Source organism: Nycticebus coucang, chromosome 22, assembly GCF_027406575.1.
Source record: "Nycticebus coucang isolate mNycCou1 chromosome 22, mNycCou1.pri, whole genome shotgun sequence".
NCBI classification, from domain to species: Eukaryota; Metazoa; Chordata; class Mammalia; order Primates; family Lorisidae; genus Nycticebus; species Nycticebus coucang.
In genome coordinates, this window is record NC_069801.1 from 50,091,906 (window position 1) to 50,116,165 (window position 24,260).

General features: G+C 44.3%; 1 protein-coding gene across 2 annotated transcripts; it reads left to right on the forward strand.

Annotated features, from left to right (window-relative positions):
• Window positions 1-214: 214 nt before the first annotated feature.
• Window positions 215-16,057, forward strand: CPT2 (carnitine palmitoyltransferase 2). Of its 2 annotated transcripts, none has more exons than XM_053576518.1 (5): window positions 215-511; window positions 9,577-9,657; window positions 11,660-11,766; window positions 13,109-14,413; window positions 15,432-16,057. In XM_053576518.1, exons 1-5 carry the CDS (start codon window positions 360-362, stop codon window positions 15,761-15,763), a joined length of 1,977 nt encoding a protein of 658 aa, XP_053432493.1. In that variant the 5' UTR covers window positions 215-359; the 3' UTR covers window positions 15,764-16,057. The 2 variants fall into 2 exon arrangements, with proteins under 2 accessions (XP_053432493.1, XP_053432494.1); XM_053576519.1 differs by having other exon boundaries at window positions 225-511; window positions 13,109-14,418.
• The last annotated feature ends 8,203 nt before the right edge of the window (window positions 16,058-24,260 follow it).

The following is a 24,260-nucleotide window of genomic DNA, read 5'->3' on the forward strand; positions in this document are numbered from 1 at the left end:
TTCTTGAGTCCGGTTTCTACCTTGCTCCAAACCGGGAGAAGCAGACTGCCCGGAGCTCAGTTTCCCGCCTCTGGGGTGGGGGGCAGGGGTGGGCGGGAGGCGGGGCTCCTTCGGCGCGGCGGTGGGCGGGGTCGCCCGGCTTGGGGGCGGGGCCCCTTCGGCGCGGCGGTGGGCGGGGGCCGCGCGGCCCGGGGGCGGGGCCAGAGGCCGCCGCGGACCGGAAGTGACTCACAGACGGAGTCTAAGTGGACACCAGGTCCGGACGCTGTGTCCCCGTCCCTGCGGCAGCGGCCTAGCCTTTATACTTCGAAACTCCCCCGCCCGCCGCGTTCTTGCCGCCGCAGGCGTCTCCCGGGACTATGGTGCCTCGTCTGTTGCTGCGCGCCTGGCCCCGGGGCCCTGCCGTGGGCCCGGGAGCTCCCTGTCGGCCCCTCAGCGCCGGCTCCGGGCCCGCCCAGTACCTGCAGCACAGCATCGTGCCCACCATGCACTACCAGGACAGCCTGCCCAGGTGAGCCCGGCCTCCCGGTGCCCGCTGCCCGCCGCCATCCTGACTCCAGTCACTTAGGACTCTGCTGGGGAACTTGCCGCTGCCCCATCCCATGATCTGGGAGTCCTGTGACTTTCAGCATTCAGACAGGGACCACAGAACCCTCACATTCTCTTCCAGAATCCCTTGTTGCTTTCTCAGTTTCCCATCTTGAACCCTTCTCAAATTTCCTCTCCATTAACTTCCAACCAGATATCCTGAGTACTTTACATTTCTCCCTGAAAAATCTCCACCACCACCCTAACCCCTCACATGGGATGTTCCCTGAAGTACTTTAACGAGTGCGCCGCATTCCTGCCCAGAATACTGGGTGGGCTAATTCCTGACACTGGTAGTTACTCTCCCGCCACTTCTCCCAGCACCACTTCCTTTACCCCTACTACCCCGGAGGTCGGGCCCACCCCCGTTTCTTGCAGTAATCTGTAGCACCCATCAGTCCCCACAAGCACACCCCTCTTAAGTGTTTACCCTTAGCACAACTTAGCCTCCCCCATGTCCTTTTTAAAACCTTACCTGGAGACTTTTTCACTCCCACCAAACCCGCCTCAACAGATTCTTCCCCCTAAAATATCCTTCCTCACCCACATTATCCCGTGTAGCTTCAGCCCACTCTCAGTACTCTGCCCAAACTCTTATCAGGACCCCCCAAATTATCTGCACTCCCATTCACCATAGGCTGCTCAGTTTTGAAACACTTCACTCAGCCCTAGTAAATCTTCCTCTTCTCTCTCTCACCCAATACTTTCTTATATGTGGCTTCCAGTTTTCCCAGCCTTTGAACTCACACCCTTTATTTGAGTTGCCAGGTCTTTTCTTCCTATATTAGAAATTTTTTCCACCGTTTGGCCAGGTGTGGTGGCTTAGCTACCTGGGAGGCTGAGGCAGGAACATCACTTGCGCTAAGAGTTCTGGGTTGCTGTGAGCTTTGATCCCACCACTGCACTCTCCAGCCTGGGTTACCGAGCAAGACCAAAATAATAACAACAATAATAATAATAAAATAAGAAATTTTCTTCACCTTCTAAAACCAAACCTAAAGTAGTTTCTCTATGCAGTTCTTGGAGCCAAGTTCCACATTTGTCTCAAAGACCCTTTCTTAGTCAAACTGCCATTAGCAATCCCCTGTTCTAGGGGCTGGAGGCCTGCACTCTTTCTGCATGAGTAGAATAAACATTGTATCACAGGCATCACCCCTAACTACTGGGTTGTTCTTTTTGTCCACATCCAGGACCACTTAACCCACCGTCATCATTGCCCACCCCTACCCTTTCAGGAAGATCAAGGGCGATTCTTATGAAATTACATCTTGTACAAACATCTAAGATAGACTAAAATGAGAATATTTAAATTTGGCAGGAGGGAGAGAGGAAAAAAAAGGGTCTTTGTGCCTGTGGGATGAGCCTGGGACATGCTGCCGCACTGTTAGCCTGTGGGTATGAGCTGAGCCAGCATGTGGGGGAAAGGTGAGAACTGAGAACTGTCTTCACTTGCCTTGCCAAGCTCAGAAGTCAGATGGTCATTGACTTTCAGGCAGGGCTGGGCCCCACCCAGGTTTAAGATCAGAGGAATTTTCTGCTCTTTACAATTGGAAAGCTGGAGAGCATATTCAAGATTACATATTCCAACCCCCTCAGCAGCACAGAAATTGGTAGGAATCTGGAGGTACAAAGAATACCAGTAGTCACCCAGGTGCAACTTTAAGCAACCACCTTCCCTTAGGCTTCCATTACCTCACAGAGATGAAAATCTTTCTGAGAGTCTAGACTGGCGTAAGTTCTGATCTTTGACACTCATTTTGATGTTACACTTGATGAAAAGCCCTAACTTTGACATATGGTCAAACTTAGTTTCAGATTCTGGCTGTGCAACTCTTTAGCTATAACTTTGAGCGATTTTATTAGCTCCTTTGAGCCACAGTACTTACCTGTGAAGTAGGAATGGCAACACACAATTCTTAGGGCTGTTGTGAGGATGGACTGAGATAAGGTATCACAGACAGAGAACTATCATAATTAGTTGTTGTGGAGAACAACCAAACCTTTTGTGTTGGGTCTCCCTCCCTTTTCCTGTTCCTGTCTTAACACTGCTGCCTTTTAACCAGGTGGACCTCGATTTTCTTTCCTCTAGAAAGCCTTGGATTGTCATTTGCTTATGTTTTAGGTATTATGCTTTTGCTTGGCCCTTTTGTGAGTGTAGTAAAAATATCCATAACATAAAATTTGCTGTTTTTAAGTTTATAATTCTGTGAGGTGTTATCGATAAGGGCCATGCTTATATAACCTCAGGATATAAGACTGCAAATGCTGAGGAGACAGTGGATCGCTCCACCTCATTCCCATTATTAACTTGATAAACACTTTAATATAGATTTGGAGACCAAATAGTCTAAGGTGAGGAGCCTGCTGTACAGTGGGGGAGATTTGACAGGTAAACAGTTAGGATATAATGTGGTAAGTAGGAAGCAGCATCTTAAGGAAGTTAAAGTCATGAGCCAGGAGTCAGACCAGATTTTTCCTCCCAGCTCCAAATCTCAACTAGCTGTGTGGCCAGGTGGAAATCATCTAACCTACAAATGGGAATTTTTTTCCAACTTAGAGTGGAACCTCTGTAAATTGACCACCCCAGAGACTGTAACAAACCAGTCAATATGTGGAAGTGTCGACAGAGGAACGAGGCCTACTGTACTGATACATAAATGTGGTTCATGTCTGGTCTATGAAAATTAGGTCAACTTGAGGGGACGTGGTCAGCTATGGACATTCTACTGTATTACCTTCCTATCAGGATATTTAATTCTAAATAGAACCCTTAGTACAGAGTCTGGCACATAAGAAGTACTCAGACATTCACAGATATTATAACTGCTTTAAACAAATATTTGTTACAAATCTAGAATGTGCCAGAAGAGAACTGTTGTGTTGTATGTGGTGCCTGGATAAGGAAGGGAAACTTCACAGTTCACCAAGCGTGGAGCACGAGGGAAGGTTAGAGCCAAGGATCATGAAGCCAGAATCACAAGACACTTGCTGAAATTTTGAGAAGGTTAGGCGTAGCCTAATGTAAAGAGTCACTATTTAGACCTTAAATTATTGGAATTGGTCTGGGGTGTATGTGGAGGAGAGGGTCCAATTGTGTTAAAAAAAAAAAAAAATGAGGCGCAGAGTTAGGTCTGTAATTGATCCACAATAAATGTCAATTATCTGTTGTTTTTCTTTTAGTTAAGTGCCAGAGTCCAGGATGCAAGCCTAGATCTGTGTGATTCCAAAGGCTGAGAATGTAGCCTCTGCGATATACTGGACTGTGATAGACTTGTGTTAGATCTAGATGTGGTTGAAATGTAACAGATGCTTTTTTTTTTTTTTTTTGAGACAGAGTCTCACTTTGTTGCCCTTGATAGAGTGCTGTGGCATCATAGCTTACAGCAACCTCAAATTCTTGGGCTTGAGTGATTCTCTTGCCTCAACTTCCCAAGTAGTTGGGACTACAGGCGCCTGCCACAAAATGTCCGGCTATTTTTAGAAGACGGGTCTGGCTTTTGGTCAGGCTGGTCTGGAACCTGTGAGCTCAAGCAATCCAACTGCCTTGGCCTCTCAGAGTGCTAAGATTATAGGCATGAGCCACCATGCCTGGCCTCTTAACAGATGCATTTTAGAGTTCTCCAGACGCTGGAAACAGAGTCTGCGAGACAAGTCATTTGCTGCCTTTGAGCATATAGCTAGAGATTAAGTGGCAGAACTTTAGGTAGGCATCAAGTCTAGGTCTGATTCAAAATCTCATTTTTCTTTACACTGTGTTAGTAGTTCTTATACTCTTAGATTTAACAGATCAGTAAAATTATGGGGGGAAAATACTGCTATTGATATTTTCTTGAAAGAAAAGACTTTTAATGATTGCATTCCCCCAAAAGAACATAACCTGAGAATTACGGAAAGACTTTTAAATTAAGCAAAGTTAGCAAATTTGTGAAACACTCACTATACTTTTCATATTTTTTGTGTGAACCAGTAACTTCCTCGCTATGGCCATTGTCTGCTAAGTATTAGACAATCCAGTAAAGTGGACTGTCTTGCTGTATAAATTTATATCGAGGGTATTTTATATAAGATAAAAATATAGACCTGGAATGTGTGGCTTATTCATTAAGTTATCTTTAATATATTTTGTAGAAAACTGGTGATTTTTTTTTTTTTTTTTTGAGACAGAGTCTCACTTTGTCACCACATCATAGCTCACAGCAACCTCAAACTCTTAGGCTCAAGTGATTCTCTTGCCTCAGCCTCCCAAGTAGCTGGGACTACAGGTACCTGCCACAACACCTGGCTATTTTTTAGAGATGGGGTTTTGCTTTGGCTCAGGCTGGTCTCAAACCTGTGAGCTCAGGCAATCCACTCTCCTCGGTCTCCCAGAGTGCTAGGATTATAGGCGTGAGCCACCACGCCCCACCCCCAAAACTGGTGATTTTTTTTTTGGCCGGGGCTGGGTTTGAACCCGCCACCTCCGGCATATGGGGCTGGCACCCTACTCTGTTGAGCCACAGGTGCCACCCTCCAAAACTAGTGATTTTTATATCCATGATTATACATAATCTATGTATAATCTCATGTAAATGGAGCTTCCATTTAGCTCCATCTAGAAAATTTAGTTTCTTTTGTATTCATAACTCAAAAACAAATCATCACTCTGAAAATTGACTCCACTAAAGTAAAATTAGGCTAGAATTAACAGTCTGGAACTTTTTAATGAGGACTGTTTTTTATCAAACTCCCATTGCCTCTAATTTAAAATTTTGTTTTACAAGTCAGGCACAATCACTCATGCCTGTAATCCCAACTATTCAGGAGGTTGTGGCCTGAGGATCACTTGAGGACAGGAGTTTGAGATCAGCAATGTAGCAAGACCCATCTATAAAAAAATTTTAAAAACCCACTAACTTCATCCTTTTGTTTCCTCAAGGTTTATGTGAACATTTTAGCTGTTAGTTTATATGTACCAGTTTCTTAACACAAAATTCTCTTCCCCCTAGCAAAACTAACAGCTGATAAAACTGTAAAATAGAAACTTATTTTAGATTCCAGGGCAAATCTCAACTGTCATAGTTATGTATGCACGATGTAATTTTTTTTTTTTTTTTTTTTTTTTTTGTAGAGACAGAGTCTCACTGTACCGCCCTCGGGTAAAGTGCCGTGGCGTCACACGGCTCACAGCAACCTCTAACTCTTGGGCTTACGAGATTCTCTTGCCTCAGCCTCGGCATATGGGGCCAGCGCCCTACTCACTGAGCCACAGGCGCCGCCCTGCACGATGTAATTTAATGCTAGTCTAAAGGGTGCTTGTAGCTTGAGAGAAAGGTTTTAGTTAAATAATATGGATTTTTATTCTTATTATGATTTTTGTCCACTGTAGTCTTTTTGTCTATTTTGATAGAAAGTTAAAACCTTGGATATTTAGGAATTTTAAGATTACATATCACTTTGGCCCCGTCAGACAGCACATTGCATTATTGGTCACTTTAGCAATAGATAGTGGTGATGAGCGGGGTAAGGGTAGAAGTATATAGAAGGTAATTTTAAAGATACTTCATTATAAATAATTTTCCCTTCATCTACATAAATGAGTTAGGTCCAATTTTATTTTTTGGGACAGTCTTTGTCACCCTTGTTAGAGTGCCGAGGCATTGTAGCTCACAGCAACCTCCAACTCTTGGATTCAAGTGAGCCTCTTGCCTCAGCCTCCCATGTAGCTGGGACTACAGGTGCCCACCACAACACCCAGTTATTTTTAGAGATGGGGGGGTCTCAAATTCCTGAGCTAAAGCAATCCACTGGCCTTGGCCTCTCAGAGTGCTAGGATTATAGGTGTGAGTCATAGCACTGGGCCTTAGGTCTAATTTTAATTAAAATATAAAGGATAGAGAGAAACATCTAAAGCTGTTGAAGAAGAGGAAAGCATATAAATTCAGTTTAGTTGTATTTTACTTTTTAGCGTATGAATTTTTGGTAAACAATGATAGTCTGTGGCTTTCATTTCTTTATAAAAATGCTTGAAACAGGGCGGTGCCTGTGGCTCAGTCGGTAGGGCGCCGGCCCCATATACCAAGGGTGGCGGGTTCAAACCTGGCCCCGGCCAAACTGCAACCAAAAAATAGCCGGGCGTTGTGGCGGGCGCCTGTAGTCCCAGCTGCTCGGGAGGCTGAGGCAAGAGAATCACTTAAGCCCAGGAGTTGGAGGTTGCTGTGAGCTGTGTGAGGCCACGGCACTCTACCCAGGGCCATAAAGTGAGACTCTGTCTCTACAAAAAAAAAATGCTTGAAACATAATTTTTACTGTTAGAAATCCTATACTTGAAGGAAGCTTCAATTATCAATGGCTTTATGAAGCAACATTAAAAAAATGGAAAATGTAAAAATGTTTGTTTTGTCTGATTAGCTTGCTGCTAATTATGTTTTCTTTCAGTGTATGAAAAAATTTTGCTATTATCCACCTTACATTTTCTGAAATAGCACTTGCTTTTGAGAATTGGATAGTGCGTTATTTAGGTGTTAATTGTGTCTACATTTTTCAAAGTTTTATATTATGTTGTTGTTATTATAAGTTACAGTGGTACCATTCTGAATGTTTTTAGGCCTTTAAATAAATCCTAAATATTTTTTTAAAAAAAATTTTGTTTTAAAGAAGGAAGGTAAATTTAATATTTCTACTGTGTTAAAACAAAGTCTTCAGAAACTTAAGTAGGCAACTTTATGATTATGCGGTAGCCGGGGTGATGTTTATGATTTTTTTTGTAAGTCAGTGAATGTAAGGGGTTCTACAGGGTAAACTTAGTTGCTGTGCATGGTTACTTAGTGCAGTCTAAGTCCATAATGGCTGTAAATAATTCAGATTTATTTTTGTCATCATGTTACGGATAAATATGCATTAAAGAATAAACTGATGAGCCACAGTATATCTTTTTTTTTTTTTAAGTGTCACTCTGTTGCCCCGGGTAGAGTGTCTTGGCATCATAGCTCACAGCAACCTAAAACTCCTGGGCTCAAGCAATCCTCTTGTCTCGGCCTCCCAAGTAGCTGGGACTACAGGTGCCCTTCACAATGCCCAGCTAATTTTTCTATTTTTAGTAGAGACAGGCTGGTCTCAAACTCCTGAGCTCAAGCAGTCCACCCTCCTCAGCCTCCTCAGAGTGCTGGGATTACAGGCGTGAGCCACTGTGCCCAGCCAAACCACAGTATATCTTATATTAAGTGTTAGCGTGGAGAAAGAGTTCTCAACACAAAATTTAAAATATATGTATAAAGAAGCTAAAAAGATTATTTTGCTTTCTCTGGGGGAGGAGAGAGAAAAGAGAGCGAGCAAGCGAGAGAGAGAGAGAGAGAGAGAGAGAGAGAGAGAGAGAGAGAGAGAGAAAGGAAAGAAAAGAGAGAAGGGGAAGAGAGAGAAGAGGGAGAGGGCACAGGACATGAAAGGAAGAAAGGAAAGTGCCACCCAAGCAGAAATAGCTTGTGGTTTTTATGAGGACAAAGAAAAAGGGGAAAAAATAGTTAGGGCTGTTAGCTGATAACAGAACTAGCTGAGGACTTAGAAGCAGAAGGCAGCTGTAAGATGTCAGGGGGTCCATCTCTCCTGTTTTTTCTTGGCTACAGACTGATAACACCCCGTTTTACTTTTCTCTAGGAGACGTATCTTTGGAATATCATTAGGTTGGTCTGACAAGGATTTACACTTTCTTTTTGTCAGTTCAGCTCTTTTCAGTTGCTATGAAAACATCTCCGCAGGTGATCAGTTAGTGAGAATGCTCACCTCATTGATGTTAGAGATTCGGGATAGATAACTTTTCCTGTTAGTGTATTAGCAAAGCTGTCCTTTCACGGAGCTTTTAATTTAGGCTTTGCCAATAATGTTCAGTTTTCCTAAGTGAATCAGACATATATTAGTGTTAATTTTGAGTTGGCAGAGGTAACCTAGCAAACTACATTTGCTTTGATACTAGAGAATATATCTTTCAATAAAACTATTGAAATGAAAGAAAAAATGCAGCTCCCTTTACTGTCTGTGTGTTTTTATTTCACTATGGTCCAGTAACTTCATCCCTGTAACCATTTTTGGGAATTTACTGGTAGAGAATGATGAGTAGGTAAACTGTTGTTCTGTTATTTAAGCCCATGGGATTAAATTACCTGCTTCCTCCTAATAGGATTCCTGGTGTCCAGGAATGGCTTGATAGCTGGTTCTGTGAAGATTGCCCCCATATTTGGTTGGCCCCTGCACAGATCTATGTTTCACTCTTGTATGATTCTTTGTTGTAAAGTACATAGGAAAAAATTTTTAAAATTGTTTATCCTGGAGGAGAAAAATCAGTTGTTCAAACTGAGAGTATAATTTGAATCAGTGTCAATACAGTTTTAGCAAAGGTAGTAAAATTGTGACCAGGAAATAGGAATGCTTGGGGTAGTTTCTGTTTTCCCCATTTTGAATCCATTATTATTATTTTATTTTAAAAGTTTAGTTATTAACTTTTTTATGATGGCTATCCCAGTGGGTATAGAGTGGTATACCATGTATCATGGTGGGTTTGATTTATATTTCCTTCATGCTTAATTATGTTGAACACCTTTTCATGTGCTTATTGGCCATTTGTAGACCTTCAGGAAAAAATGTCCATTCAGATCCTTTGACTACTTTTTAATTGTGTTGTCTTCATTGTGTGATTTGTCTTGAGTTGTAATGCAAATTTATAATTATTTCTTTATGTAATTATCTTTTATTGAGAGAGAAAGTAACAAAAATGCATTTATACTGTCTTTAAGTAAATAAAAATTAAAAGTGTAGTTATTATTTTACTTCAAATTAGAGTTATCATTGATACTTGTATTAGTAAATCCATTGATTCTGATTTATCAGTGGCTTCTCTCATCATTGTTTTTTGGGGAAGGAAATTAATTATCCAGTAATCAGTTTAAAACTTAAGCCTGTGAAAGTAATTAACCTCTTCCACGTATTGTCAGCCTTACAATGGCCTTGCTTTCTTCCCAGGCTGCCTATTCCCAAACTTGAAGACACCATCAAGAGATACCTCAGTGCACAGAAGCCTCTCTTGGATGATGGCCAGTTCAGGTAAACACTGAGAACCCTGTAGGACCATGGTTGGGGTAGTTCAAGAGGGGCTGGCAAGTGATGGTGAACCAAGCTTCAGGGAATGTCTGTGATTTGATTGGGCTTCCTTGGAACCTACTTATTTGTTTGCCAACTTTCAGGAAATAGATTTTCTTTTTTTTTTTTGTAGAGACAGAGTCTCACTCTATGGCCCTTGGTAGAGTGCCGTGGCCTCACACGGCTCACAGCAACCTCCAACTCCTGGGCTTAAGCGATTCTCCTGCCTCAGCCTCCCGAGCAGCCGGGACTACAGGCACCCGCCACAACGCCCGGCTATTTTTTTTTGGTTGCAGTTTGGCCGGGGCCGGGCTTGAACCCGCCACCCTCGGCATATGGGGCCGGCGCCCTACCGACTGAGCCACAGGCGCCTCCAGGAAATAGATTTTCTTTCATGAAGACTGACCAACCCCTGAGGTGAGAGTTCCTCTAACAGACTCAACAGGAGATGGTTGATTAGCCAGAGTGCCCCGATCGTACTTTCTTGGCATGCGTACCCAGCGGGCTAGCTGGTACTGGTTCTTTACAGAGGGCATGTGCTTCTTGGTAGGGAGGTCCACTGAGGAGACCATGTAGAAGAGCAGGAGATTGCTTGCTGAGCATGTTTAATGGGTTGGGAACTATGTCTCCAAATTTATGCCCTTTCTCATGAACCTCAGTATATAATCTTATTTGGAAATAGGGTTGTTGCAGATGTTATTAGTTAAGATGAAGCACTATTGGAGTAAGGTAGGCTTTTAATCCAATTTGACCGGTGTCATCATAACAAGAAGAGACACAGAGACAGCCATGTGAGGACACAAGCAGAGATGGCAGCACTATGTCGATAAGCCAGGGAATGCCAAGGACTGCCAGCCACGTTAGACGCTAAGAGAAAGGCATGGAACAGATTCTGCCCTAGAGTCTTCAAGGAGAACATGACACCTTGATTTTGCCCTTACAGCCTTCAAGGACTGTGAGAGAATAAGTTTATGTTGTTTTAACCCACTCAGTTTGTGGTACTGGAATTGGCAAATAATATCAGATATTCTTGAAAAATGGATTTTTCCGTAATGGGAATTTTTTTGTATAATGACAGGCATTGCCATTAGAATTACAGAGTCCTTCTCTGCACAGTGATGGAGAAACAAATGAACTATTCATAAGCTACTCTGTTTTTAAGTATTTCGTATGAGTCACTTGGAGATTTCTCTTGAAAGGGTAGTAAATTAATAGCTACCAGTTATTAAGTAGATATTATGTTTTAGGCTATTCTAAATTCATGGCATTGTAAATATCTTTTAATCTTGTAAGGTGTTACTATTATTTCTATTGTATATATCAAGAAACCAAGACTCAGGGAGATTAGGTAACTTATACAAGGTCACACAGTTTGAAAAATGACAGATCTGGGATTCAAACTTAGTTCTTTTTGACTCCAAAACTTACATCCTTTTCTACATGCTAAATTGCTTCTTAGAGCTTAGAGTACAGATTGTTTTGTGAGATGTTGACTTATCTTCCTGATCAGTTTTTTTTTTTGAGACAGTGTCTCACTATGTCGCCCTTGGTAGAATGCTGTGGCGTCACAGCTCACAGCAACCTCCAGCTCTTGGGCTTAAGCAATTTTCTTGCCTCAGCCTCCCTAGTAGCTGGGACTACAGGCACCCACCACAACGCCTAGCTATGTTTTTGTTGTAGTTGCCATTGTTTAGCAGGCCCGGGCTGGGTTTGAACCCACCAGCCCCGTGTATGTGGCTGGCACCCTAACCACTGAAGTGTGGGCTCTGAGCCCTGACCAGTTATTTTAAGAAGATATCCTTGATTTATCCATTTAAGTTGACTCCTATTCCTTCTGATCAGAGATACTTTCTAATCTCATTCTAGGTTCTGGGGATATGCTGTAAAATACCCAAAGCTTTCTGTGTGAGTTTCCGGCCATGGATTCTCTACCAGGGTTGATTCTGTCTTTTCTTAAACATTTCAGGAAAACAGAACAATTTTGTAAGAGTTTTGAAAATGGGATTGGAAGAGAACTTCACAAGCAGCTAGTTGCTCAAGACAAACAGAATAAACAGACAAGCTACATTTCAGGTAGGTAGGTTGGGCTGTGGGCCCTCCATAATGAAAAGTAAGGCATCTTTTCTCCTGTTTTGGTCTCAGATACTTTCAGTGAGATCAGCAAATGAAGTAACATCTCATCCTCTCTTCTGTAGGTAAATATGGAGGCTGAGTGTATTCCTCCTCTACCTAGTTGTTGAGGAGACAGTGCTCAAGAACACTGGCCACACCTGTGGTCCTAGCACTTTGGGAGGCTGAGGCAGGTGGATTGCCTGAGGTCAGGAGTTTGAGACCAGCCTGAGCAAGAGCAAGGCCCTATCTCTACTAAAAATAGAAAAACTGGCCGGGTTGTGGCAGGCACATGTAGTCCCAGCTACTAGGGAGGCTAAGGCAAGAGGATTGCTTAAGCCTAAGAGTTTGAGGTTGCTGTGAGCTGTGATGCCACGACACTCTACCCAGGGCAACAGAGTAAAACCCTGTCTCAAAAAAAAAAAAAAGAAAAGAAAAAAAAGAACAGTGCTTTACATGTAAACATTATTCACTCCAGTGGAAGATGGTTTTCTTTATGGAGTTTATTCATGCTTGCTAATCCGAGCCTGAATTGTCTTGAAGATACACTTTCTGATAAAATATTGTTTCTGCAGTTTTTACAGGCAAAACCTGCAGAAATGGAGAGGGCTAGTGTGAGCGATCCACATGCACTGATAATTGACCACTTCCTAAAACAAGGAATACACAAGGGGATGGCGAAGACCTCCCCTCTTATGAAGGAGACAGTCAAGTAGGAATATTGTCCCTGAAAGGAGAAACAGCAAGAGAAAGCCAAGGAGATGGGGTGGGAATTAGTTTGTTACAGCATGAATGTAAGTGAGGTATTACTGTGTTTTATTCCTTTGTGAACCAAGAAAGAAAACAGACTGAGAAAGAAGCAATTAATAAATATTAGGGAAATGCGAGTCAAATCCACAAAGATATACCACTTCATACCCACCAGAATGGCTCCAAACAATCAGACATACAATGACAGGTGTTGCTGAGAACCTGGGAAAATTGGAGCCCCATATACAGCTTGTGGGAATGGTGTAGCCACTTGGAAAAGCCCTCTGGCACTTCCTCAGAGGTGAGACAGACTTACCATCTAGTCTAGCAATTCCACCCCTAATTATATGCCTAAGAGAATTGAGAACATATGTGCACACAAAAACTTTGTGTAGGTGACGCAGCCAGACCCCATCTCTGAAAAACAATTCAGGGAATTCCACCCTCTGGAAGTTGATGTCGTTTCCTCTGCCTATGCTTGAATTTTTTTTCTTCCAAAAATTTTATTTTTAGGAACTGCATTTACTTTTGCTGGTTTTTTATTTTTATTTTTTAGGTCCCTGGTTTGATATGTACTTAATGGCTCGAGACTCTGTTGTTCTGAACTTTAATCCATTTATGTCATTCAATCCTGACCCAAAACCTGAATTTAATGACCAGCTTACCAGGGCGACCAACATGACTGTTTCTGCCCTCCGGTTTCTGAAGACCCTCCGGGATGGGCTTCTGGAACCAGAAGTATTCCACTTGAACCCTGCCAAAAGTGACACTGACACCTTCAAGAGACTCATACGCTTTGTGCCTTCCCCTTTGTCCTGGTATGGTGCCTACTTGGTCAATGCATATCCCCTGGACATGTCCCAGTATTTTCGGCTTTTCAGTTCAACTCGTTTACCCAAACCCACTCGGGATGAACTCTTTACTGATGACAAGGCCAAACACCTCCTGGTCCTACGAAGAGGACATTTTTATGTCTTTGATGTCCTGGATCAAGGTGGGAACATTGTGAGTGCCTCAGAAATCCAGGCGCATCTGAAGTACATTCTCTCAGATGTTAGTCCTGCCCCCGAGTTTCCTCTGGCGTACCTGACCAGTGAGAACCGGGACGTGTGGGCAGAGCTCAGGCAGCAGCTGGTTAGTAGCGGCAATGAGGAGAGCGTGAGGAAAGTGGACTCTGCTGTGTTCTGCCTCTGCCTGGATGACTTCCCCATTAAGGACCTTATCCACTTGTCCCACAACATGCTGCATGGAGATGGCACAAACCGCTGGTTTGATAAATCCTTCAACCTCATTATAGCCAAGGATGGCACTGCTGCTGTCCACTTTGAGCATGCTTGGGGTGATGGTGTCGCAGTGCTTAGGTTCTTCAATGAAGTGTTTAATGACAGCACTCAGGCCCCTGCTGTCACTCCACAGAGCAGGCCAGCTACCACTGACTCTTCTGCCGCTGTGCAGAAACTCAGCTTCAAGCTGAATGATGCCTTGAAGACCGGCATCACTGCTGCTAAGGAGAAGTTTGATGCCACCATGAAAACCCTCACCATCGACTACATCCAGTTTCAGAGAGGAGGCAAAGAATTCTTGAAGAAGCAGAAGCTAAGCCCTGATGCAGTGGCCCAGCTGGCCTTCCAAATGGCCTTCCTGCGCCAGCACGGGCAGACAGTGGCCACCTATGAGTCCTGCAGCACTGCAGCATTCAAGCACGGCCGCACGGAGACCATCCGCCCAGCCTCCATCTTCACAAAGAGGTGCTCGGAGGCCTTTGTCAGGGAGCCCTCCAAGCATGGTGCTGGAGAGCTTCAGCAGATGATGGCTGAGTGCTCCAAGTACCATGGCCAGCTGACCAAAGAAGCTGCAATGGGTGAGGCAAGGATGGGAACGTGCCCTTGGGACTTGCTACCCCAGTGCTTGAGTGAGCCCCAGTCATATTCTGCCCCAAATGTGATTCTTACCACTTCACGAGGATTAATCCATCTGCCAGTACCCAAAATGATTTTTTTTCTACACTAGCAGTCTGAACAGCCAAACAGCCACACTAGCCACTAGGGATCTCCTAAGCAGCAATGGGGAAATTCATCTAACTATCCCATTTAAGATATTTTCCAGCTGTGACACATGATTCTTTTTCTATTACTCATTGGTCATCAGATTCACTTTTGACAATTTAGGATTTTTGAGCTCACAGCACCCCTGAACTCACCTCAATTGTAATGTGTCAACTCCCTGCAAATAGGTCATCTCAGAAGCTCTTCCCCAACTTAAGTGTCAGTGTTCAACTTTTGTGCAAAAACTCAAGACCTGGAAAAGACATGTCGGATCACGTAGTCCAATCCTTTCCTGTAGCTATAAAGTCTGGGAATTGAAAGGAACCGCCGAGACATCTAGTTTCTCTCTCCTCCATGTTATAGGGAGGAAGGTGAGGCTGCTGGCCCAATGTTACTAGAAGGTTAGTAGTGAGGCTGAGATTAGAACCCTGGTTAAACACCTTTTCCATTGTCTTCCACTGACTCAATCTTCTCCTTTGCACTTGAATTGGACTTTGAGTTTTATCCTAGTTTTTGAGTCCATAGTTCTCTTCACTTATTTTCTTTACTATTTGACTAAACCAGTTCAAAATTTTCAAAAGCATACACTCATTTTAGGCTCACTTCTAGCTCAGCTGTTGACCACTATTTTGAAATATTATATAATTTAACATGTTTTTAAAATAGTAAAAGCATTCTAGAATGAGCTGAAGGGTTAATGAGCTGGGGTATGAACGCAGAGGTAGACAGACCCTTCTTCCACTCTTAAGGATGCTACAATGAATGGGAGGTTTTCCTAAGGTCCTTTTTTATTCTGAGATTCTGAAATGCTGTTTTCCATTTTGTCTTTGACAGGCCAGGGCTTTGACCGACACTTGTTTGCACTGCGGTATCTGGCAGCAGCCAAAGGGATTGCCCTGCCCGAGTTCTACCTGGACCCTGCGTACAGACAGATAAACCACAACATCCTGTCCACAAGCACACTGAGCAGCCCGGCTGTGAAACTCGGTGGCTTTGCCCCTGTGGTCCCTGATGGCTTTGGCATTGCGTATGCTGTTCATGACAACTGGATAGGCTGCAATGTCGCTTCCTACCCAGGCCGCAATGCCCGGGAGTTTCTCGAGTGCGTGGAGAAGGCCTTAGAAGACATGTTTGATGTCTTAGAGGGCAAACCCATCAAAACTTAGCTTCTGGGTGGATGAAAAGCCACCATCGCTTCATGAATAGTGAAGCCTGTGTAGCCAATAGGTGCTAGTCTGTGACTAATGAAACTAAGCATGGAGGTGCCTGAGCAGCTTGTGCTGCAGGCCTGAGCTTTAAAATCATGGTTTTAAAGCTAAACATGTGGGACTAGAGAACAACTGAAGATAATGAGAGATTTTGCTTTTAAGGGCATTTGATCAGGAGGTAGAGGTTGGAAAAATAACTCAGGTGTATTTATTGTTTAAGCAAAAATAAAATTTAATTTTTCTTGAAGATGATATCTTTTAAATTTTTTTTTTTTTTTTTTATCTTTTAAATTTTTTAATCTAATTTCCAAGTCATCACAAAGAGCTTTCCAACAATAAGTTCAGTAAGTTCCCATTGGCTTCTGGCTTAAGTGATGGTGGGATTGCTTTTTCATCCTCTCTGTAAATTTGCCCATCTTTTCTGGGACATTATCTACTTAAAAAATAGTAGAGGGCTGGCTGAGTGGCTCACACCTGTAATCACAACACTCTGGGAGGCCAAGGCAGGCAGATTGCCTGACCTCACAAATTGGAGACCAGCAGGAGCTAGAGTGAGACCCTGCCTCTAAAAATAGCTGGGCGTTGTGATAGGCACCTGTAGTTCCAGCTACTGGGGAGGCTGAGGCAAGAGAATCACTTGAGCCCTGGAGTCTGAGGTTGCCATGAGCTATGATGCCACAGCACTCTACCAAGGAGGACAAAGTGCGACTCTGTCTAAATAAATTAATTAATTAAATAAAAAAAGAGTAGAACCTCCATAGTTGACGACTTCTGTACAGTGACCACTTCCTTAAGTTGACCTAATTTTCACAGACTGGGCATACATCACATGTACATACCAGTACAGTAGGCCTAGTTCCTTATTTTGACCACCTCTGTGTGTTGACCAGTTTGTTACAGTCCCTGGGGTGGTCAACTTACAGAGGTTTTGCTGTACTCTTCATTTTTCTGAGGAGTAAACTGCTTGATTGTAACAGTCCTGCTGTAATGAAGCGTCTTCTGTATTCCTCCGGTCAAAAGTTTATGCACATCAATTATAATTGGACTGTATTTATTTTAACTAGCTAATGCTAATTATGGTCTCAGGTAGAAGACATCACTCTATATTTTGCAGTTGTGGAGACTTCTTCATTGAGTGAAGTGACAGAATTTTTTTTCCTTCCAGCTTAGTGCCCGTAGCTCAGTGAGTAGCGCGCTGGCCACATACACCAAGGCTGGCAGGTTCGAGCCCAGCCTGGGCCTGCTAAACAACAATGAAGACTACAGCAAAAAAATAGCTGGGTGTTGTGGTGGGCACCTGTAGTCCCAGTACTCGGGAGGCTGAGGCAAGAGAATCACTTAAGGCTAAGAGCTAGAGGTTGCTGTGAGTTGTGACGCCACAGCACTCTGCCGAGGGCAACATAGTAAGACTGTCTCAAAAAAAAAATTTTTTTTTTTTCCTTCCAAATTATGGTTAGAACACTGCTGTAACATGAAAGGAAGGCTGTTTGGGGCTTTTTCTTTCTTTTTTTTTTTAAAGGAAGGGGTTTTGTTGTATTTAATTTTATTATTTATTATATTTTTGAGATAGAGTCTCACTTTGTCACCCTCGGTAGAGTGCTGTGGTGTCACAGCTCACAGCAACCTCCAGCTCTTGGGCTTAAGTGGTTCTCTTGCCTCAGCCTCCCGAGTAGCTGGGACTGCAGGTTCCCGCCACAACGCCCAGTTTTTTTTGTTGTTGCAGTTTGGCCAGGGCCAGGGCCAGGTTCAAACCCTCCACCCTCAGTATATGGAGCTGGTGCCCTACTCACTGAGCCACAGGCGCCGTCCTTGTGTTTAATTTTAATTTTACTCCGTTCCTAGTGGCTTCCTGTGAATTAGCGGCACCACTGGGATTTGGATTCTGGTATGAAACAGTCGCGAAGCATTGCCTCATTTAATCCTCCTTACAACTCATAGAAAGCATTACCCCATTCAATCCTTACAATTCATAAAAACATACCTGCCTATCTTAGTTCTCATCACCTATCCTCAGTGGTAGTGAACACCAGCAAGTAGCTGGTCCCTTGTGTGCTGGTTTGGTCAGAGAGGGACACCTGGTGGCTGCCAATGCACAGAAACATACTGCCACTCATTCAGGGACCGTAATTAGGAATGCCTGATCATATCCTGATTCCATCTCGTCCCGACTTTCTGACCATAGGCAAGTTATTTTGCCTCTCTAGCCACGAGTTCCTCTTAGTAAAATGAGGTTATTTCCTACAGCATGGGGAGGTTACGATGATCAAAACCAGACACATAGCTGAAGCTTAATCCGTCCGTGTCTCCTCACTGCTCTGTGAGATGTGGCCCTTCCAGTGCTTACTGAGGTGCAGACCTCTTTGAAGAGCAAGTTCTCCATAGCATTAACTCTTAGAACCAACTGAATCATACAGGGCTGACAAACTATACTTGGTGCTCATGTTCATAGGGAACATAAACACAGCTTGAGTGCATGGAGCTTGTTCAGGGGGCCTCCTACTGGCCTGTCCAGTGCTCAGCGTTCCTACGGACAGCTCCCCTTCACGTTTTGGATTCGTGTTTAAATCCAAGGAAGCATTCAAGGTGGTAGCTAGGGTGGCAAAGACACTTAACTATTGATCTCAGCCCAGTTAGGGGTCACACACAAGTCTTGCCCATTTGTACAGAAGGAACCATTTGTAAGCTCTTCTCTATGCGGCAACTGATTGGATGTCAGCTCTAGAAGAGGCCAAAGATATCCTCATTTTACCTGCAGAGGTGGATAGGCCGAGATGGAGGCCCCGCTCTTTCTATTATGCTGATATTTATCCAGCCTACCAGTAATTAGATCTTAAACTTGTTGGCTTCCCAGTTCAGGACAGTGAATGTTATTAAATTAATCCCTGCCGTTCCTGACCCTAAAGTGGCTGTCATGTGGGGCTGCCCACGTGAGGAGCAGATCTTTGGAAGTCGGCAAGCTTTATCAGGCCACTTTCTCTGTACCAGACCCACAGCCACCCCAGTATCCCTGGACATCATCCCAGGTGCTCCCAGGACCCCTGAACTGAGGTTTGTAGATACCATGTAGCTTATCCTTTTTAAAAAGCAGTTTTATTTAGATAAACTTCACAATACTATGCATTTCAATTATTTAAAGTGTATCATTCAACTGTTTTTGGCATATTCATAGAATTACGCGACCATTACCACAATTTTAGAACATTGTTGTTCCAAAAAGAAACCCTGTACCCGTTAGCAATCACTTCCCTTCTTCCATAACCCCTTAAATCTCCCAAGCCCTAGACAGTCACTAATCTACTTTTTGTTTCTATAGATTTTCCTGTCCTGAACATTTCATATAAACAGAGTCACATACTATGCGGCCTCTTGTGATTTGTCCCTTTCACTTAGTATCATGGTTTTAAGGTCTACCCATGTCCTCGCACGTATTGGTACTTCATTTCTTTTTATTGCTGAATAATATTCCAGGGCACGAATACAACACATCATGTCTGTCCACTCAGTGGCTGATGGACATTTGGGTTGTTTCCACCTTTTGGCCATTAGGAATCATGCTGCTGTGAGTGTTCATGCACAAGTTGTTTTTTTTTTGTAGAGACAGAGTCTCACTTTATGGCCCTCGGTACAGTGCCGTGGCCTCACACAGCTCACAGCAACCTCCAACTCCTGGGCTTAAGCGATTCTCTTGCCTCAGCCTCCCGAGCAGCTGGGACTACAGGTGCCCACCACAACACCCAGCTATTTTTTGGTTGCAGTTTGGCCTGGGCTGGGTTTGAACCCGCCACCCTCGGTATATGGGGCCGGTGCCCTACTCACTGAGCCACAGGCGCCGCCCCATGCACAAGTTTTTGCACGGACATGTTTGCATGAGTGGAATGGCTAACACACCTGAGAGTGGAACTGCTGAGTTACACAGTAACTTTATTTATTTACTTATTGTTTTGGTCATTTCTGATTATAGCCATTCTGATGGGTGTGAAGTGCTCTCTAATGGTTTTTATTAGCTTATGTTTTGTTAGACCATCTTAACACTTTCCAAATCTAGTGACACTCATTCAATATCTTCACATAACCAACAAAGAAGAATGAGAGTATTTGAAGAGGAGACACGGGACAGGTGAGGCTGGTGAAAAGGAGGGAGTTTGGGGGGGGGTGTCTAGCAGGAGACACAGCTGGGGCTTAATGCCCGAAGAGATGAGGGGAGCCCAAAGACGGCCAGCCTCCAGCAGAGAGGAGGGCAGTGTTTTAGCAGCATTGGTTACCGACGTAGTTCCTTTCTGGGAATTACTTTCACTAAAGATTTAACTTAAATCTGTGCTAGGATTATAGCCATATAAAAACACATCTGTGTGTAGATAAGTCTTGATAGGGAGAAACAGACACATTTGTGATAGGGAGTTAGGATGGTGGGGGCTAAGAAAAATTGTCTTTTTCCTTTTCCTTTTATTGATATCATACCATCTGTGCCATACTCAGTCATCAGGCAACAAAGGAATTCACACTAGCAGCCTCTCACTCCTCATCACCTTCCTCATGTGTCAGCCACACCCCCCGAGGTCTCAGCCATGCCTTATCTCTACCGTGGCTCTGTACCTTGCAATGTCATCCTTTGGAATGCCCTTTGTCCAGGCACATCCTCTGACAATTTTTTCCTTGTTCTTTTTAGCCTAGCTCAAATGTCTACTGCCATGAAGCCATTTCATAGGGTCTGTCCCCCATGGGAAGAATGGGTCATACCTTTTCCCATCCTCCAGCTACTCCTAGCATTGGCCTGTCTTAGCCAGCAAGGGGCCTGACACAGTGCCTGATTGTTGGCACCCACAAGGTGACTTTGTAGCTCCTCCCATCAAGAGATGGAGTCTGTTCTCCCTCTGGCTGGCCCTCCTGCCTCAACTCCCTCCCTCCATCCTCCTCACAGTAGCTGGTAATTTTTCTTATGGATAACTCTGATCATGTCCCTTCTTAAAATCTGTTAATTGCTTTCCATTACCCTTGGAAAGAAGTCCATATCTTGGCTGGGCGTGGTGGCTCACACCTGTAATCCTAGCACTCTGGAACCCTAAATGGGTGGATTGCTTGAGGTCAGGAGTTCGAGACCAGTCTGAGCAAGAGCAAGACCCCGTCTCTATCTAAAAACTAGCTGGCATTGTGGCAGGCACCTGTAGTCCCCGTTACTTGGAAGGCTGAGGCAAAAGGATTGCTTGAGCCCAGGAGTTTGAAGTTGCTGTGAGCTATGATGCCATAGCACTCTACCCAGGGCAACAAAGCCAGACTCTGTTTCAAAAAAAAAAAAAAAAAGTCCATATCCCTCAGTGTGACAGTTGAGGCCCTGATGGAGCTGGCCCCACTGGTCTGATCTTTTCATTCTCACCCCTCTGGACAGCTTGCACTTCCCCAGGGACCCACACCATCTCACGTAATGTTGCCTCTGCCTGGAGTATGCCACCCTCCCTGCCCTTTCGGTTACCTTCTGCTCAACTTTCAGGTTTTACCTAGAGTCACTGCCTCTAGGAAACCTCCCCTCACTGCACCCCTATAAGACTGCAGTAGTCAGTGCCCCTCCTGTGTATGCCCACGGCATTCCAAACGGACCTTTATCCAGCACTTACCAGTTTCTGCAACCATCTCCATTGCTAGGCTATGGGCAGCCCCCGGGCCGCAACACAAGTGTGGCCCATTAAATATTTGTAGAACAACTGAACACATCCCACCGGAAGCCCCGTACTGCGATTGTGGTTCTGCCTGAGCAGTATCTTGAGGGCTGAGGAATGTATCATGCACGTCTGTACCTCTGGTTCTACACGTGAGCCGGGTGGCACATCCAACAGCAGGACCAGGAGTATTGGTGTCCTTAGCAATTATGCAGCATGGCAGGAGAGTGAGCTATAGGGCTCACAGTTAAATACGTGGACTGTTACCCGGAAGTGACTGGCTCCAGACTAACACCCAGAGAACGGGAAGGGAAGAAACAAACTGACAAAACCTGAACTTTTAAGGCAGATGGAATTGGTCCTGGATTCATTTTCCCTTTCAGTTATTGTTAAAACACTGTTGTCCAGGATACTTCCAAAGAAGAGAAAAGTCTTTGGTTTTCACCCCAACCAGCCTTTGACGATTGAACTCGCTGTATGTGGCTGTTGAAGTGATTCTTAACCAAAGGCTGTAAAAACCTCCAGGATTGGGCAGCGCCTGTGGCTCAGTGAGTAGGGCACCGGCCCCATATACCAAGGGTGGCGGGTTCAAACCCGGCCCCGGCCAAACTGCAACAGAAAATAGCCGGGTGTTGTGGCGGGCGCCTGTTAGTCCCAGCTACTCAGGAGGCTGAGGCGAGAGAATCGCCTAAGCCCAGGAGTTGGAGGTTGCCATGAGCTGTGTGACGCCATGGCACTCTACCGAGGGTGATAAAGTAAGACTCTGTCTCTAAAATAAAAAAAGAAAACAAAAAAAATAAAAATAAAGACTTCGAGGATTGTCTAGCTCACTGATTCCTTACTGCATGCATGCAAACTGGAATTCTGATTTGATAATTCTGATCTTAAGTCACATCAGAGACTCGAATCCTCATTATTTGTTCCTCCTCTTGAAAACCTCCAGGGATTTAGAGCTCACTACCTTATAATTAGTACATTCCCATTCTGGGCAGAAAGTGGAGCATCTCCCCTATACAGAACTGAAATCTATGTCACTGGAACTCTGCGTTTGGTGCTGGCTTTTCCCCTAGGGACTGTAATGGCCTTTGCCTTTTCCCAATCCTCAGCTCTACCAAAGCTAATCATGTCTGCCCCTTCTCCTCACCTTCCTAGTTTTTTCTTCTGGAAAGACATCTCTTGTTCTCCAGTACCTCACAGGGAATGAGCTCTAGGCCTGGAAAATTTTGTTTTTATCTCACGAAGGGGGCACTTCCGCACAGCACAGGCTGCTCAAATCAAAGGGAGAGTCTTGTCTTCACCCTCAGCCTGCTATAATTTCTTTTGATATGACCTGAGATCACTTTTAATTCACAATTTGCAGTTTATTATGAATAACCCAAATCCCACTGTAAATCTATCTTTATCTGCTACAAATTTAAGCAACTGACGTTTATAATCAACATCTGACATCTGTTGCTTCCTGTGACATTTTATCTTTTGGTTCCAAACCAATTCTTTCTAAATGGAAAGCAGTGGGCCCAGAAGAGGGAGCTGTAATAGTCCCATCCTTGGGGAACTGGGGCAAGGTCACTTGTCTACTGTTTCCCAATTTAGAGAGAAGCAAAAATAGCTTTTGGGCAAAGTTTTTGATCTTTTCATTTGAAAAGAATCCACGACCTTCCTCTTGCATCTTCAGGGAGCAGGGAAGAAGGCAGGGATTAATTAACACCTGGTGCTCAGCTGAGTCTATCTGGCTTCATCTCCAGGGCACACACGACTGGGCCCTGGGCTGACTCCGAGTGGGTACGTGGTCATTAGGGCACAGTGCAGACTCTGCCTCTGCGTTTCTAATCAATCCTAACTGCTGCCATTCACTCCTGAGTACTGACTGGTCCCTGACACTGCTGAACACACTGCTTACATTATCTCATTCGATCCCTACAGCGACTCAGAGTACACCCTGCTGGGAAGCCCCAGCAACGATTCTGGTGGTCTGGATGCCTGATTCACTGAGGCGGGGCGGTGGTGTGATTTTGGCGCCTGTGGCTCAGTGAGTAGGGTGCCGGCCCCATATACTGAGGGTGGCGGGTTCAAACCTGGCCCAGCTGAACTGCAACCAAAAAATAGCCGGGCATTATGGCGGGTGCCTGTACTCCCAGCTGCTCGGGAGGCTGAGGCAGAACTGCGGAAGCCCAAGAGTTGGAGGTTGCTGTGAGTCCTGTGACGTCACGGCACTCTACCGAGGGCAGTAAAGTGAGACTCTGTCTCTACAAAAAAAAAAATAAATAAATAAAAAATAATAGGAAATCTCAAGCCTTAGCTCGGGAGAGGCTGATTCAGTAGAAATGAAATGAGGCCAGAAAACTTGTCCTTTTCAGAAGTTTTCCCAGAGATCCAGTACAAGGCTATTATTGGGAACGACTTAGTTCACACAGGGTACATCACTCTGACCCTTTGCTTCTCTAGACTTTGGTGGAGAAGACTTCAGGAGAATGTGCCACGCGAGCCTTCAGAGGCTCCAAAGGTACCCACAAAACAAAAATGCTCAGTACTGTTGAGTCCTGCGGCTTTTTAGAGCCCAGGCATGAAAGCGACCTTCTCTGGAGCCCTGATGGACCAACCAAGGGAGGGACTCAGCCTGGCAGCACTTGGCTAGCTGAGGAATGGGGACAGCAGTCCTCAGACATGATCACTGTGGCTAGTCCTATTTAAGTTGGCATTTCTATTGGAATTTAATTTATAAAGGTAATTGTGGGAAATAAGCATCTTTATAAAATCAAGTCTTCCTAACCATCAATAGTAGTGTTAAGTCTCCATTTATTTAG